At 42.1% G+C, this 18,646-nt stretch overlaps 1 protein-coding gene across 2 annotated transcripts in view; it reads left to right on the top strand.

Moving 5' to 3' along the window:
• The window catches only part of ctif (CBP80/20-dependent translation initiation factor), a 57,210-nt gene extending 39,349 nt beyond the window's left edge, over window positions 1-17,861 (top strand). For both annotated transcript variants that reach the window (XM_062435107.1, XM_062435106.1), the window contains 5 exons: window positions 922-1,534; window positions 2,739-3,038; window positions 6,884-7,039; window positions 13,962-14,015; window positions 14,898-17,861. In XM_062435107.1, the coding sequence (XP_062291091.1) occupies window positions 922-1,534; window positions 2,739-3,038; window positions 6,884-7,039; window positions 13,962-14,015; window positions 14,898-15,119 (1,345 nt within the window). In that variant the 3' untranslated portion in view covers window positions 15,120-17,861. The remainder of the gene's footprint in view (window positions 1-921; window positions 1,535-2,738; window positions 3,039-6,883; window positions 7,040-13,961; window positions 14,016-14,897) is intronic.
• Window positions 17,862-18,646: the final 785 nt, after the last annotated feature.

Genomic DNA, 18,646 nt, shown 5'->3' with positions numbered 1-18,646 from the left:
AATAGAAGAGATGCTTTGTACCAGGTTTTTTGCATGTGCAGTGCCTGGTCAGGTAAAATGAAGAAAAGCAAGTTTGTGGTGAACTACAGTGAAATATATCTGGCGGCTGAAACTGACAAATTCAGCTAACTTGATCTTTCAGTCATTTCCATCTGAGTTTCTAACTGTCTGGCCACAACAGCACAGAGGGACAACTTCAAGCAACCTAAGATAAAATGAATCACCTACCTTAAATGACAAATCATCTGTCACTGAATAACTATATACAGTCCGATGCCCAGAAGATGCAAACCTAACCATAACCCTTTATCTTCTTACAAACTAGAGTTAGAGTTCCTTCATGTGTAGATCATATTCAGCATGCATTATTTAACTGGGGTGAAAAGCACTTATGGAGTTGAGCGTATCAACTCAACAAAGGTGTGTTATCAGCTGCTAGTTGAGTTTTGTGGTAGTTCACAGGCTGAGGCAGATAATTGGTTACCTCCTCTGTGCCAAAGTGTCTAATCCCTTTGACCATATGTCAGCAGCTTGTCAAGTCCAGAGCCAGTACAGCAAAAGGACAGAGCTATGCAGGACAAGAAAACACAGGCACACTGTGCATCCACATGTAAGCAGCCATTTGGGCTTTAGAAATGTTAGTTTGTATTAGTAGATACTGTTACTGCTTAAACTGTCCTTGTAACATTGACAGAGGATGACTAGTTAGTCGCTTTGACTAGACAACAACCATTTTTTTTACATAACTGAGGTGTTGTAGTTAGTTGTGAGAGAACAGAAGGGAAAAGAAGAGGTTGTAGACCATCATGGTGTCAGTGTGACACAGATGTGTGGTCAGAGTGGAGGACAACAGTTTAAGGGACAATCCCGCTGCTACTGCTACATCACAATGAATCTAACTGAAACCTGCTCACTTTCCAGGAGACAGCAGCGGCCTCAGGGAGGAGGAGGTGGCGGTGGCAACGGCGGCGGCGGAGGAGGGAAGAACCAGTCTCTGTTGATACAACAGCAGTCACCATCACATCAGAGGGATCAAACTCAGCCTCCAAACCAACAGCAGCAGACTTTGACAGAATTAGGAGATAACAGAAACAATAGCGCCGGTCGGCCGCCCCGTCAATATCAAGGGGGACATGGGCAGCGCCAAGGAGGACCCCCACATCACGGATACAGCCAGAACCGGCGCTGGCACCACAATCAGAAAGGTCAGGGGCATGGACAGACAAATCCTACGTGTGATAAAGGATTACCCCCACGAACAACCAAAGACAAAGAGACTGAGAATGTAAAAGTGGGTAACGAGCAGATCAACAGACCAACAGAGGAGCCTCAAGACGGCAGCAGTAAAAGTCCCAATGAGTTGCCCCAATCAGAGTCAACATTCAACACGACCGCTTTCCCAGATCTGACAGTTATTAAGGAATCTCCCAACCCACCAGGAAGTGATAGGGCAAGCGAGGGCCACTCGCAGCAGCCCAAAATCAGCTTGCTTCAGTCATCAAAGGAGAGGCTGAGGAGGAGACTAAAGGACAAGGTACTGAAAAGCTGCTTAAGCCTGTCATTCAGTATTAATGCAATCAGGACTAATGTGTATGTGTACACACGCTGCCATTTAGTCTTATAATTACTTTCGTTATGTTTGCACACATAATGTACATGCACTTTAAAAAAATACAGACATGAAGGTACACACTTTTCCCACACTGCCTTGCTTAAGTCATTTTTCTACTCAGTTATTTAGCATTCAGATTGACACACTCAGACTGGCGGGGAGGAGAGTACATGTTCTCACTAAGGAGGTGACGAAACTAAAGTGGCATTAGCTTAACTGTTTTTGATGTTTTCCACTGTGTGCACTAAACTGGCGAGTCAGCCGGCTGTGTTGCTACTCTCAGCCTCCTCTTTCTACACCTACCTCATTATCAGCAGGGGTGGTTTGATTTGACAGCACGGGACTCCCCAGCAGGCAGCAAAGCACAAAAATGATAAACATATCCTCAGTGACGCCAGTGAATCAATGAATCCAGACTCCTAGTCAGCATTAACTTGATGAGGGTGTACTACATTCAAGCAAATAATATTCTTAATATTTCATTTCATTTTGCAACCTATTTAAGCAGCATTGTTTCTTAGTTGTGTAGCATTTTCACCATGACTTTAAAGACATATCTAACTACTGACATCATGTTCTTGTGGAGAAATTCATACACAGATCACCAAACCAAAATAAGATATAGCTTTTTATGTCACAAGCCATTGATTGGGTCTCATGTCATGTTGATGATCTTGCTATTGACATGTTTTTAGCGGGTACTCAGTACACAGGAAGCAAAGTGAGTATAATCTGTCATGCAGGTGAATCAATTAGCATATAAAGCAAAGTAAGTACAATTCAAGAAACTCAACTATATTTCATCAACATACTAGACTGGTAGCAGCCTTTAATCTGTTTATTTAATGTAAACATCTGTTGTTCTTTGATGTTTGTCTAGTATAACTAGAGCAGCTACTTCATAAGGAATAAAAAGGCACCCCAAATCCTAAGGAATATATATTTGAAATTATTAAAAATAAAAAGAAATATAAAATTCTGCCTCTCATAATACCTGCTGCAATCATCTTGCAACACAATTTTTTCTGTAATCGCTCAATAAATATTCGCACATTCGTGTTTAAATTGAAAAATGTATCATCACCCATCACCTACCACTAAAGTCCAGTCTCATGTCCTTCCTCAGGAAGAGGCGCGTGTGCAGGCGGCAGGCTCCGGATCGCAGAACATGGACCGGCTGGTGGATCTCCTTAACAGCATGAGGAGCAACAGCAGCGGCGTGGAGCAGCAGCTGGCCTCCTTCATGGAGGAGGCGCAGTGCTCTGCGCGGTCCGAGGAGACCCTAGCTCAGGTGGTCAGCACAATCTACTCCAAGGCTGTGTCGGACAGGAGCTTTGCTGCCACAGCCGCCAAGCTCTGCGAAAAAATGGCGCTGTTCATGGTGGAGGGGACAAAGTTCAGATCGCTGCTTCTCAACATGCTGCAGGTGAGACTTTGTTAGCTGCAGGCTTTCCTCATCTCTTATTTTCTTATTTTTTGTCAGCATTCAGATACCTCAGACTTCATAACAGTCTCAATCATTTCAGGTACATGCTTTTTATTTCCTTATTGAGTTGATATATTAGATGGATCCTCATGTCTTGGAGTACACAATTGCTAAGAATATGTTTCAGATAATTTAGAAAGTGTCTCCATTAAATAGTTTTATCCATCAGAGAGCAATTAAAAGTTATTTGTCAACAGCAGGTGTTGAGAGAGTGAGAGATAATGAAAAAAAAAGGGTGATAGCTGCATCCAACCAGACATTGCTCCTCTCAGATCGTCACACTTACGAGCCAATGAGATGGTTTACAGCATGCATGTATGCGACACAGACCAGCGTAAAATATCTTCGCACAGAGCATCGCTTAACACCAGCTCATAGCTCTTAGTGACGCATTTATACTCTGAGCAGAGGAGTGTCTCTTATTCAGTTGATCACTTTTGTGTTGTTTTTGTTGGAAGGGTGTATCTAAAGAGTCGTGCTGGTCCTGAACATTAGAAGCTACAGCGGTGCTCTCTGCTGTGTGACGCTTAGCTCTCAGCCGGCATTAACCGAGCAGCTGCTCAAGATGATAGTTCAGATAAGTTGGACATCTGCAAGATAACAACTCCGAGGAATTTTCACAACTTTATGCCTCAGAGATCAACACCACTTAGGCACACTAAGACTTTTATCTTCCTTGGAGACCAGAGAGGGGCGTTTGTTTTACAATCAGTCGCCCAACACACCTGTAACTCAATGTCATTAAAAATGAGGCTCCACCTAGTGGACCAACCACGTACTGCAAGGAATCACATTTTCTGATAATCGCACTACACGTCCCTCGTCTTCTGCATTATCGTTAATATATTTTTATTTGGTTGAATTATTAATGTCAATTAACCGATAATCAATGAATCACTGACATTCCAACTTTATATCATCAATTTTCTCTGTAGTCTTCTAGCAGGCCCAATTTGCAACAAAAGCCAACTTATGTGGATTTTTTTTAACATAAACATGGGTGTGGGTGGATGTTCTTCTATCACTCTTGAGTGTTTTTCAAGTGTCCTGAACTAATGTAGCTTGTAGTCCTGAACTTTTGTAGCAGTAAGATTACATCAATTCTAGCGTTAGTTTTCTTGACGTCCTCATGCTAAAATAGACTGTACTGTTAATCCATACTTGCATCTTTGTCACCTTTCTCACCCTGAATGATAGCTTTCTTTGTTGCTGTTGGAGGCAATAAGCTGCTTTCTTGATAATGAGCTGACACAGTAACTTCTCCATGGTCAAAAAATGTGGATGTTCAGTTTTTAATTAGAAAATAATGTTATCTTCAGTAAAAAGTTGATTATAATTGAATCTAGGTCACATACTGATGGCTAATATCCAAAACCTTTTTTTCCAAGTTTGTTGGCTCCATTACAGCGTGATGTGGATTCTCTCAGTATAAATCAAGTCCATCAACATAAAGATTATTTGGCAACAGTTTCAATATTGAATCACTGAAGTTATTTATAAAGCAAGAAGGTCAAACATTATCTGGTTCCTGCTTCTTAACTGTGAGGATTCTCTGCTTTTCTCTGTTTCATATAATTAAAAAATCTTTAGGTTCGACACAGTCAGTTTGAATGTGTCACGTTGTGCTCTAGGAGATTATGAGTGGCATTTTTTATTCATTTATGATATACTGGAAGCTTAATTGATTCATCGAAAAAATGAGTCAGATTAATTGATAATTAACCTGAAAAATGACCTTCCTTTATTTAAAAAAAAGTCCATTACTTTAGTGTTTTTTTAACCCTCCCTATGGTGCCTCCATCCAAATATCTGAAGAATCTGAAGAAAAAGTTATTGTTAACTTGTTAACTGTTAACTATTTAAATCTCACTTTGAGCTAGCAGCGCTTGATAATACTGTAGATTAAATATTTTCTATACTGTGTGTTTTAGCAAAATCTTCTCTGTAATTTCAGCAGTTAGATTCCACCTCAGTTTTTATACAGAAAAGCACTTTGAGGTGGAAGCAGACAGTGTGTGAGTGTGTGTGATGTTGTAAAGGTCAGTGGGCAAAGTAACAAATCAAAACACCCAGGGGAGAGAGAGACCTGTCCCTCCCTTCACCCTCCATCCCTTCAGCTCCAGTCTCACACCCGCAATAAAAACATCCTCTCAGCCGTTCTACATTTCACCCGCCCCCCGTCCCTCATGAGCTCTCTATTCCCGTGCCCCCTCGTCTGATCGCCTCTCCTCACCCAGAACGACACGGGCCAGTGCCTCACTACTTCTCCCCTGCATACTTCCCCTCTCTCTCTCCCTTTCACCCCTCGCTCCACTCTCGAGGGCCAGACAACTTTGCCAGAGCTGCAAACTGTCTAGAAGTCGGCAAACAAGACAAACAAGCTGTCTTACGATGACATTCAAAGTCTAAATGTTAACCCACCTGCCGCCTCGTCGTGTCTCCTCCTTTTCCCTCCTCTTCCCTCACTTCTTCTCTTGCAAATGCTCCTTTAGGCTTCACTCCCACACTTTTTTTTCTTTCCTTCTGCTTTTGTGTTTTTTTCCCATTGAAACATCTTCAGATATTGAGATCTTTATTCTAAACCCAGCAGTCACAAATGCTTTCATCCTTTTTTACCCCCTTTTCCCCACTTTTTTTTTCTCCCAGCTGTGTGGTCCCTCCTGTTCTTTGTTGCTCTCTTTTTTATTCCACTCCTCCTAGCGAGTGCGGACCCCCTTCTTGTCTTTGACATTTTGGCTTTTTCCTTTTAAAACATTTTAAATGTCATAAGTGGGCTCATGAAGGCCTTCATTAATGATGTACTATGTCGCGTCTAGACCCCCGGATCTCAATATGAGGGCAATTAGTGTGTGACCGCTCTGCTTATTAAAAGAGAGGCATCAAGGTTTGTTGCTGCTGTGATTAAACATAGCCAGCCGGTTACCTGTGAAGTATGCTGTTTATTTAGCCAGGCTCTTCTTTTTTTTCTTCTCTCACTTTCTTCATCGCCTTCTTAACTTACCTAAGCTCGTCTTTTCTGTTGAATTCAGCCATCTTTTCGATCGGCTTTCTTTCTCTCCGCTGGTTTGTTTATGTGTCACATACCGGGGCGATGTCCTTGGTTTGACAGCATGTTTGTTTGTGACAGTGTGTGGCGCTCTCTGTTGAATCCACTCAAAGCTGGATGTTAGCTGTGTGTATGTCTGCAGCTTGGAAAGTGTTTTCAGTGTTACAGGCAGGCCTTCAGTGTGGTTGTACAAGTCTGTGCCGCATCCAGTGCTCTTCAGTTCGCAGTAACAGGCAGCACACACACTAGAAAAAAATATGAGAAGCGGAGTCGGTTAATAAAGTTTTCGTTTAACCTGCTGTATAACATCTTTACAAGTGCGCATTAAGCATTAACCCATATTAACCCCAACACTTTTCACAGCATTGACACGGTTCGCTACCCTTCACTTTCAAACTAAATTAACATATTCTCCTCTACCTCTGGCAGATAAAAGAAATCTATGAATATGTTTAATGTGTTTTTCAACTGCTTTTTGGCTGTAAGTACTTCAGGTTGTGAGGTTAATACGTGTGTGTTCCACCTACAAAAACTCCCATCAGAGAGATGGTAAAGATGTTAACAGTGATTAATGGCTCTGCCAGGAAAGATAGTTTATCACCACTGATAAATTTATGAAACACTTTAATATCCACCTACCTACCGCCTACTTAGAGCTCGTATTACAGAATTACAAAAGTCTGACTGTAGCGTTTCAGTGTATCTTCTAAACTCAATCTGTCTCTTTCTTTCACTGCAGAGGGACTTTGCACGTCGTGACGAGCTCCAGCAGTCCGACGTGGAGAGGTGGTTAGGATTCATCACCTTCCTGTGTGAGGTGTTTGGGACCATGAGGAGCAGTTCCGGGGAGCCTTTCAGGGTGCTGGTCTGTCCCATCTACACCTGCCTACGAGAGGTCTGTATCTGACTCAGCACACACAACGACAACTTTTTAAATCAATAAGCACCCCCCCAACCCCAACCCACACGTTCCAATAAGAAAGTGCCCAGCCGCGTCTGCATATTTTGTCCGTTGAGGTCAATTCGTGCACAAAGTCAGAGTTTCCTGTTTTAGGCCAGACCCAGTCTAGACAGCAGACACCACAGTTGGTTTGGTTAGTGGCGCAAACAAGTTAGGACATCATGAGTTCCAGGAAAAAGCATGACCCCAGGTTCAGTTCTCATCAGCCAGTCACACTCTCTTACACACGCTCCCCTCAGTCACCATGGAAACCATATAGGGTAACCACAACAGCCCCACTTCGATACAGAAGTGGTTAACGGCAGATGGGATATTGAAAGGGGAAGCGAGTGGAGGGGTAGCGGGAGAAAAGAGAGAAGAGAGGAGGTGAGAGGAAGCGGACAGAGACTGCGGTCAGGTTGACAGTTAATGCAGAGGAAGTTAACTCATGGCATGACAGGTAGAGGAGAGAAAAGAGATGGGATGGGGGGGAAGAGGAGGAGGAGGAGGGGGATGACAGAATCCAGGAGTGAAAATTATTTTTAATGTGTAGTTTTGCGAGGGAGGAAGAAATAATGGCAGGGTTGAGGCACGTGCCAGGTAGTTTCACCACCCACGTCCACGCCTCCTCCGGTCTGGCACTCAACACACACACACACACACACACCCTGCGTCTGGCTAACAATCGCAACGCAGCACCATAATGTCATCCACGCCCTGTCTGAGCGTATGCCCGGGGGCATTATCGCAGCTTGTTAGGAGGCTCCGCAACATGACCGAGGGTGTGGACACGACGCAGCGTAATCAGTGTCAGCAATACACACAAAACACACCTCCATATTCCAGCATCAGCAGCGCCACATTTAGGCTGATGGTGCTTCAGGTCAGAACACACCTGCGAACAATTGTCCAAATATTTGTATAATTATATGAATGTGTGTTTAGGTTTCAATCGGTGCTTCCCTGATTTTTTTCATCCATCTGCTGTTTTTTTTTGACAATCCTGTTGTAACATGTCAGCTATGAGCTTTGCCATGATGTGCGCTCGCCATGTGTCTGCACGTCATACTTGTATGTATGTGTGTATACGTATGCCTGTGCCATTCGCGGCAGCTCTCCTCTGTAGATGTAGCCTACAGAACTGGATTAAGTAACAACTGAGGGTGTGTGAGGAGGTGTGTTTTGGTATATTTGACAGCTGTATGTATAGACAAAGTATACATAATGAGTGGTGATCTCATCCATTCACGACTGACAGGCTGTTATAATATATATACATTTCCTAGTGATTTTTAAAATGCCACAATCCACATATGCAATAAGTTATATAACCCTGAAGTAAAACTGCAGTAAAGCAGACTCTCAAATGAGTTTCCATTTATTCCCTTGCACACCATGAGAAATGTTCAACCTTTATCAATTGATTTCTTTTTTGCAACTTTGGAGCAGCACATCAAGCCGACATATTCTCAACTTTTAAGTTGATTTAGCAGTTTAACAGTTGTCCATTCGTTGTTGTGTTTCTGGTCACCAATATTCACTCTACTATTACTTCTGTTTTGCTCTCCACCGTCCAACCGAGTGAAATGTCGGGCTCCTTAAGCAGCTAAATGTTCCACTATGTTCAGCAGCTAGTTTCCAACTATGTGAGCTGTTAAATGCGAGGCAGGTAGTGTGCAGTTGGTTTATTAGAGCTTTATCGCTGCCTGATGCGTCTGGAAACGATGCTGATGAAAGCGGTGAGACTGAACCAAAGACAGTTAAATCAAAGGGGCTGTAAAACTAAAAATAATGAGCTGAAAGATGCTAAAACGCTCCACAGAGCTGAGGGGAACTGCAGAGTTCAGTGATTTTTTGTCATTATGGGCGACTCCTTCTACATTACACACAGTCATTTCATCCTTTTGCTTATTAGAGTGGCAGCAATAATTAATCAACATTTTGTAGACTAAACTAATCAATGAATCGAGCAAAATAATTGACAGATGAATCAATTAATAAATAAGTAGTTGCAGCTGTTATGTTTAAATAAAAATACTGATAAAAGAAAAATTAAACTTTAAATTATATAAATACATCTTTGTAAATCAAAATGTCAACTTTTTCCTGTTGAATGGAGGCTCACTGTGCAAAATTTTTGCAGCAAAATGTTTCCTCTCTTTTGTTTGTCTACTCGGCTCGCTACTGTTTCAGCATGTTACTGTGGTTACACTGCTTGTTAAAAAACGTTGTGGCAAGTGTTTAAATTTAGAACAGCCACTGAGCCAAAAGACGTGCAATAAAAGGTTTTAATACACCTACTATGGCAAAGTAGAAATGAATGTTTAGTTAGAAGGGAAAAAAATGAAGTGCCACCTTTAGTCAGTTGCTTAGGCAAGATGAAAAAAATGGATTCTTATTAAAATGCCTTAAACCTTTAAAATTACTATAGGAGATAACAAACATGTTTTTTGGGGTTTTTTATGGAGGAACAGAGCATGATAGTCCTGAACTTCAGAGTGGAGGTAGCAGGTAGCTTGAACTTGCAGATAAACCCATCTTTTATTAAAGCAAATGACCTGCGTGTGGCCCACAGAGGCTTTCATCAGGATATTGGTTTGCAGTTGCAGACTGCAGAAAGCATGCATGCACTGTGTCTGGTGGTGACATCATTAGCTATTTATATTGTGCCTTGGTGCCCCTCCTTGAAATTCACCATGAGCCCTCATAGTCAACTCAGATTATTTAATTGACAATAATTTTGCACACGTGTGTTTGCTTTAAAAATGTGTATCTTGAATATTATAATGTCTGTTTCATATTTTTTTAATTGTTTTCAGGCCTTTTTCTTAAGCAGTTTAAAAAAGCACTAAGGCCGGGCTCAGACTATGGGAGTTTTGGGCCTATTTATCCCAGATTCACACTTCCTGACAATCGGAGGAGAAATCTGGTCTGGGACCTTGGTCGGTCCCGATGTTTGGCCCTGATTATCCCGTAACATGAGAGATTCACAGATCCAATCTTAAACCTCATTTCATTTCAAACATGTTTGATATTTAGGAGTTAAAATCTGGTTGAGGGGCCACAGTAGCTAATGAGAGAGACAAGCTAAAGTTCCCGGAGCAGCTGACGGTGTTGCCAAGCAATGGTAGTGTTCTAGCCCTTGAGGCTAACGTTAGCTAGCACACAGCTGTTGACAGATATTAAAACTGGTGGTTAAAATGTCACTAACAGCTGTTGACCGCATTTCTCCAAACACTTTTTCATAATTTCTTCCTCCTTATGTGCGTGATGCAACCAAATTTCAAAATCTTTTAGTTTTAAAACTCATGTGGTCTGAGCCCGGTTTAGGGAAGTGCTGCGCTACGCTAGCCCTGCTGTTGCTATGCAACTACTGTAAACCCAGTTGAGGTTGAAGTAGTCATAGCTCTGACTTTGAGTGCTCCTGCGTGTCATTTTTATACAGATGAAACATGTTTTACTCTCAGCTTCAATGCTTCATTTCTTTCTTTTTAAGTCAGCAGTGGGATGACAGGTTTCAACATTTACAAATATATGTGTATTTGATCAAAAACGTCAAACTGAAAGACAAAAAGCCGCAGCAGAAAATGTACATGAATAAGGATGTTTCTCTAGTTGAGCTCTTTCAGCCACTGAAGGTATTGTTGTCATGTCAGATGCATTTCTTCCATTCAGTGCTACAAGACAATCACAGCTGTCCTAGTTTTTGTTTCTTTTTATGTTCCTGATCAAATGTCTTTTGAATGAATAAACTGTAAATGGAAATCACAGAGAACCCTGAGGTTTCCCAGCGAAGCTAGCTTTGTTACTTGATGATGTAACTGACACGCGATCTGGGTGACTGTTGTCAGAAATACGCTGTGTGTGTGTTAAGCATTCTCACAGAGACCTTTCATTCTGAAAAAGCTCCTTTTCTACTGAAAAACTAAGGTAATACTAAGCAGTGGAATGTATGTTATGGTGTAGGAGCCATTGCAAAGGAAAGATGATAGATGAGTATAGATTAGACCATTTTAAACATATTGAGCAAAACTTCACCCTCGACTCCCAAGAGAACTCATTATGAGCTAATCCTGCTTGTCGCATAGTTCTCCCTCTCTGGGAGCAACGAGACTTGAGTTCCCACATCAAACAGCCACACTGTCACCACGCCCGTTTAAGCATACTGAGGAGCTGACGTCAGCGCTACTGCTGGGCCTGAATGATAGGTGGAATACCATCAAGCTTACAGGGTGGAAATAAGAGGCCAGCTCACATAGAAGGTGGATCGCAGCATCAGATGGTGATTTTTATTTTATTTATTTTTTTGTTCCTTTTTCCACAGACTGAGCCATCATTTCCATGACAGTGTTGTCTCTTCAAGGATAGTCTCACAAATCAACAGTCAGGTGCTCACATGAACATTGAAACTGTTTTTTCTGGCTGTAATCATTCCTCCTGCTTATACTGACCATTAGAAGATCTCCTCCAAAGTGATAGGAGACTAAATCCACTGTCCTCTTTTGAGCACAAATGCATTTAAAATGTATCTGAAGATAATATGAGGATTAAGCTGCCTGAGTTTGTTAAATAAAGTGGATATCTTCCACAGTTAGAATGTTTTTAGTATATGTAATGATGGATGGTGTTTTCCTGTCCAGTGGAAGGATCATAACAAAAAGAGTTTGGCACTAAAATGACAAAATCTCAATTTGATTAATTTGATTTAATACATTTTTGTACAGAAAGACCCATCAGTTACATTATAAAGGGTTCTCTAAATGTCCAGTATGAACAGGAGGAATGATTATAGCAAGAAAAACATGTCAATGTTTATTTGGGCACTTGAATATTGTTTTAGAACACTTTTTTTTTTTAATTGCATACTTTATTTTGTCTGTGTATGGACTTCTTCTAAAAGTGTTAAAATGAAACACAGACTTTGGTTTACTTGTATGTAACTGCCAACTGAAAACACTGCTATTATTCAGTTTGATCCTGTTGATGTTATTCACATTATAGTCACATATCCTGCTCCCAAACACAGTCGTTTCCTGTGTATTCAACGCATGATCTCACCTATTTTTCTTCCATAAGTAAATCCTGGTATCCTGCATTTATGTCTTATTTTGCTCGTACTGCAGCAGGTCTCCCCCTTCCAAGGCTTAATTAGACATCACTTCACCACCCCCCACCCCCTCCCTCCTTCCTGTCACTTCCTTTCCAACCTCCTTCTCTTAATCAAACACTTAATAAACAGACTTGTAAGGAGTGAAAACAGTCTTTGAGCTGGAAAAGGAGTATTAGGCAACCTTGTCACCTGTTTAATCTGATGCTAGATGCTCAAACTCTTTACGTGTTGTTTTACTTCCCTTTGTCGCCATCGCTCCCTGCATTGTTTGAAAGTGCCAGTTGTATGCCCATCTGTTCATGGGGCCAGTTTAGGGGAGAAGCCAGCCAGCATGTTTACCAGCTCCACTGTTTGTTTTTGGCTACACTGTGTGTACAGTATGTGGACATACAGTGTGCATAAAGCAGGCCTTGATGTGTGATGGTTGGCGAGCTCGACAGGATGAAAGCCCGCTCTGTTGTCCTCCAAGATTTAAAATGTTAATGGAGAAAATATTTACAATCCGGATTAGGTCTTTTTCTTCTCTCCTTCTCTTGTGAACTGATTAACACACACAAACACTTGGCATTTGCCTAATCTGCTCATGTGGCCCATATATAAAATATACATTATGTATGTTTGTATATCTCCGAGCCTTGTTAGGTTTTTCCCGCTCACTATGCTGCACTTCTTGATGTTGCTACATTTGGATTTCTGCTGTTTATTTTTATTTTTTGTGCAGCTCAAATCTGTAACGCTTTAATTTATTTCCTGGAAATTTTTACAGAAAGAGTGCTGCAATTTGGTACCAAAAAACCGAAAAGTGTTAAGTATATTTGAGCTGTAAATTTGCCAAAATTTGAAATAAATTAGACTGATTAAAGGTATGCTATGCAGGATTTGTCAGTTAGTGTTTGTAAACACACAGCGTCCAAAGTTGTCCCAACAAGAGAGAGAAAACATCAGCGGTCGTGTGAGCTAGAGAGTAAATGAAGAGAGCAAAAGATGCTTTCAAGAGAGAAGCCGTGAATCAGAGTAATAAAATGTTATTTCCTGATTGTTTCACAGCAGTTTACATTCTAAAGCTCAAATAAACATGTCCAGTCTCTGTTCTGCGTGTTGGTCAAACAGACAGCAGAGGAGCAGCACACAGCAGAGGAAGGAGACGGAGAAGCAGAGGAAACACTGAATCAAATATACACTGCAATGTAACCTTGCTGAGTGAAAACCTCACAGCCTGCTGGCTGTTATTGGCAGGGAGCTACACACCTACCGCCCAAAAGTTACACCTAGAATAATCTGAACACAGCTGAATAATAAGAAAAATTAATTACGGGCAGAGGGCGGGGTCTCTTCAGTTAAATACTGTGCCACAGACTTACAGTATATATATAAACTTACAAAACTGACAGAAAATACTCAGTTTTCAGTGTGTAATTTTCTGTGTCAAACGTAATATTAGTACATTCGATTGTTTCTTAAAAACTCTACTATTATCTAACTATAATGAGCACAGTTCCTTTACTACCAAATTACATGAAAATTAAAAGAAACATTTTGGAAAATTACACATGAATCAAAATCCAAACAGTCCAAACCAACTTTCCGCCATGTTTCTTATCATCTGTACCAAATTGCATCAAATTGTCCTGAAAATCAATCAGTACCTTTGGTACCTACAAATTACATAAAAAAGATTTCCAGGAAATTTGTTTAAAATTAATGGACCTGTAAAATAAAGTGTTACGCTATATTCATCCATACATGTCTGTTCTTGTCTCCCTGTAGCTGTTAGAGTCCACAGATGTGAAGGAGGATGCAGTCCTCTGCTGTTCTATGGAGGTATGGACCACACACACACCCACACACACACACACACAGATCTTGGTCACTTTTGGGGACTTCACATAGACTTATATTAATTTCCTGGAGACTTACCCTAATCCAAACCAACCCAAAAAGTCATCTTTTTCCCAAATGTGGACATGATTTTCGTCCCCAGTTGGACAAGCTGCCCCCAATTAATTGGTCACAAGTCTAAAATCTGTCCCCAAAAGTAGCCTATGGCAGAATGAATGAACCTACAGGCTAATTTAAAATTCATGCAAGATTAAATAGAGTAAAACATCTGAAATAATGTAATAAACAAATACTAACATCACACTTATTGAATCCTATAAAGCTCATGTTTGGTTTTTACCTGTTTTATCTTCAGTATGAACAATAGCAAATGTGTTTTATAACCATCTCAAACGCACATCTTTGTTATTCTAAAGCAGCAGTGTTCGTGTTCTGACCATCTCTGCTCTGCTGGTCTCCCGAGGGTTGTGAATAATAAAGTAGTTCAGGTGAAGTAGAATTATAGATTAAATCTGATTCATATTGTATGAGAGCAGAAAGCGCTCGCAAGGTTTGAGGGTGAAAATAAGGCCAAGAGGTTCAAGAGCAGAAAGAGCAAAGACAGGTGAGCTCTGTTTGGCAAACAGATCCCAGATGCTCACAAACACAGCCTCCCTGTCTTGATTACTTACTAGCATGCTCCCACACACACACACACACACACACACACACACACGCAGCTCTATGGCCACAGGGTGTGTGAACCTCTGCTGTCTGACTGTATCCACAGTAACAAGGTGCCAGACGTTGTGTCTTGCGCTCCGAAAGGGAGACACACACACACACACACTCTCTGTCTGACCTCCTGCCACGTTTCTCTTACAGCTGCAGAGTGCGGGCCGTCTCCTGGAAGAGCAGCTTCCAGAGATGATGACGGAGCTGCTAGCAGCCGTCAGGGACAAGATGCTCTGCCCGGCCGAGTCCCAGCTGACCCGCTCGCTCCTCATGGAGGTCATCGAGCTGCACGCACACCGCTGGAGCCCCCTGGAGGCTCTCACCACCCAATACTACAACCGTACCATCCAAAAGCTTACCACCACTGCCTAGGCACTCCCCTAACTCCCCTGCCTGGGAGGAGAGGAGACAGCCCCGAGGAAAATTTCTCTTCTAGTTTGCCCGTAACACAAGAATTTAATAATAACATCACTTTCCTGCCTAAATACATACATGCTTTAAGTTATTATTGAATTTAATCGCGCAAGTCGATCATTTCTCAAAGACGGGCGATCACGCTAGCCACCAAACGGCCCGAGCCGTCGTGGCAACACTACATGTGGCGTTCAAACAATGAAAGCCTACTTGACACAGATTTGAGAAAACACTAACTAATAGACGACCGGTAGGGGCGTGCTTGGCCACACAGAGTCCAGCAGCTTGCCTGGCTGTGGCTGCGGAGGGATAAAGGAGGGGAACAGACAAGAGATGGGTCACGTAGGGGAGAGGAGGAGAGGGCAGCAGCCTGTCCGTAGGGAATAGAGAGATCCGTACCCAAAGATGAATGGTGGGGGGAGGAGACGGGTCAGGGTAGTCCGTGTCAGTCTCTTCATTGTGTTCATTTGCCCACCACCCTCCCTTCTCTCTGTCTCTCCGTCAGCCCCTGGGGTCTGTGTGGCTGATAAAAGAGAGAGGAGGAGGAGGCAGGGAGTAGACACGGTGCTGTCTGTCTGGGCCGTCTGCCCCACCGGGCCAGGGACCAGGTCAAAGGGCCTCGCTGTGGGGCTCCCACTGCTCCTCACCGCCATTGTCTCCCCCGACTTCACCCCCCCCCCCCCAGCAGGAAGCCTTTTTGTGGGGATGAGACAGCGGGCCTGCTGGGCCAGGCTGGGCTCAGGATAAAGGATCAGGCTGGCTAGAGTAGGGTGGCAGATGGCTGCTTGAGCCCTTGTGCGACGACACACTCCCAACACACACCACTCTAGCACCCCAGCGCCCCGCTCCCCGCGCTCGGCCAGTGTTTGCAATAGAAACAGTAGAAATATTGCAGTGTGGTGGGGGTGCAGCATTAGATTTAATTCTTTTGTTTTTGTCCTACAGGGGAATGTCTCTTCTCTTCTGTTAAGCCGTGCATGTCCATGCTTTGTTAACCACATCATTGATATTATTTTTTTAATCATTTATTGTTTTTATTATTGTTGTTTCATTTTGAAGTCTCGTTTTTATGATAAAAAATGTACGTATGAGATATTATAGTGGTAGGCCTTATTGCACAGGTTTGATTTGTTTGCACTGTTTTGAGGCGAATTTGCTTTAAAAATTCAACAACAACAAAAAAATTGAATTTGAATCAGTGTTTGTGGATTAATATTAAAAATCTCAGTAGTGAGAGAAGTGGGTTGAGTATAGTGAGGGATTTTAGGATGTTTTAATGGACTAGTGGCCTTGTCAATTTTTATAGGAAGCCCTCTTGTTTCGGGGCCTGTGGCAGCGGAGGACACACTGAGGACTGAACAGTTATTCACATCATTCTGTTGCTGAAGAAAAAAAAAATACACATTTGAAGTAGAGAAAAAGGTGATGTGACATCAAAAAAAAAAAGAGCATGGCACACAGAGAAAAGAAAACAGAAGTGCAACGCTTCTTAAAGATTTTCTCCTATTCAAGCCATTCTTTGCAGTGGACATTTTGCAAGTGTTTAATATCGACTGTATTTGCTTTGTTTTTGAGAAAAATGACAACTATTAACCTGTGTATTTGAAGATGACAATGAAAAGAAGAAAAATCCTAATTGTATGACCTCATAGCTAGTCATATGTGACCCTTATTCCAGCTAACGTGTGTTCTATGATATTGACGTACCAAGCCAATCATGTACCATTTGTAAATGGGCTCTATATATAATCTGCATACAGTATAATAAGTATTTAAAAGCATTGTGATCGAGCTGTCGGAGGGGAATCGTGCAACAGAAACGTTACACATAGGAAGATTGTGGTTGTGTGGCTATCAGGAATTAGCTCGTTGCTTGGAAGCAGTCACACATGCACGCACACACACACACACACACGCACACACAAACATATGCACATGCATACATATACTTAGTTTCCCATTGAATCTCTGTGGGCAGTTTTAAGTGTTTTTATATTATTTTCTCTGTCTTGCATCAAGAACTAAGATCCTGTGTGGTAGAAACACATCCAAGAAGATTAGCTAGATGAGAAGGGTGATTTCAAACTGAAAAAAATGTTTTTGCAGGTGCAGCTTAATCATCTGTAAAGAGTGCGTCTGCTCAAAATGTGGTTTGTTTCATTGGTTTTTATTTTGTCTTTGTTTATTTTTGTCTTTTGTTGTCTGTATTTTATTTCTAGGGCTCTATTTAAATTATATTTAGCTCATTTGTATAATTTTCTCTTCTGGTGGGTTTTCAAGACATCTGAAACAGTGATACCTAGCTTGCTGGCAAGTGTGTAAGTGTGGTATTACTGTGTTTTAGTTTATGAAAAGAAGAAAAAATTAACCCATCGGTCAGTTTGCATTATGCAAAGAGCGGCCCGCTCTCACAGCAGATGGGGGCAGGTGGGATCCGCCCCCTCCCCATTCGTCTGTGGCACTGGAGCCTCCCCACCCCGCGTGCCCTTAGACCCCTCTGCTCGGGTCACATGACTCACTTGACATTTGAATGAGACGCACCTTCATTTGCATATTCTCATGAATATTGAAAAAAAAAAAAAAAAAAAACGAGGCTCCGGTTGGCGCACAGACAGGCTGTAGATTCGCAATAGTGGGTCATCTGTGAGCTCTTGTTTGTTTTGTTTTTCTAAGCTCCTGAAAAATAAACTAACAGGAAAAAGATGTGACGGAAGAATCTGTGTCGTGTTTTCTGTCGGGTTCACTTACCAGCGCGGTGACGCGGGAGTTCGACTCTCAAATCAGCGTGTGTGGCGTCATGAACATATTCAGACATCACACAAAAGACACACAATGGCGCACACATCGTTTCCTCCACCATTACCAGATAGACTGCGTAACTAATCTTGGCACCACAGTAGGCCATTATACTAACAATTCATACATGTGCACACTGGAACTCCCTCATTTGCATTTCTGCCTTTACATCGTCACACATTAAAACAGACCACACTTCAGAATATTAATAACTATGTGTGAGTGTTGCAGCTCGTCCTTGGCCTGGTGATTTGCCTTTGGTTAGCCCCGACACATGCCTGGGGCTCCCCGACTGCGGGCGTCCCAACGGGAGCTCTCAGTGCCGGGGTTGCCTCCCTACTGAGGCCCCCCGTCCTGCCAACCTATAGGACGTCCTTCAACATTCGTCCACATCAAGCAACACCATTCCAAGTGTGTGAATATTTACATTTGACAGATAATAAGTGTAATAGAAGCTTTGTTTCCTCGTCCCTGTCGAGTCCTTGACAGAAATGGATTTATGACAATGTTTTGTCTTTAATTTAGAAGTACAACACCTGTAAGCTGCTCTTAACCCTCCAAGCAGGAAAAATGCAAACGGGATAATGGGGAAGATTTTATCCAGTAACAATGTAAAGAAAGAAAAAAATGATTCGGCTGCCCGAGTGGAAGAAGAGAGGAAAGAGTAAGTGGGAAGACAGACGAAGTGA

This window comes from Scomber scombrus, chromosome 15 (assembly GCF_963691925.1).
Source record: "Scomber scombrus chromosome 15, fScoSco1.1, whole genome shotgun sequence".
NCBI classification, from domain to species: Eukaryota; Metazoa; Chordata; class Actinopteri; order Scombriformes; family Scombridae; genus Scomber; species Scomber scombrus.
Note: the sequence above shows the minus strand (reverse complement) of the source record. Positions and strands in the feature narration are given on the sequence as shown.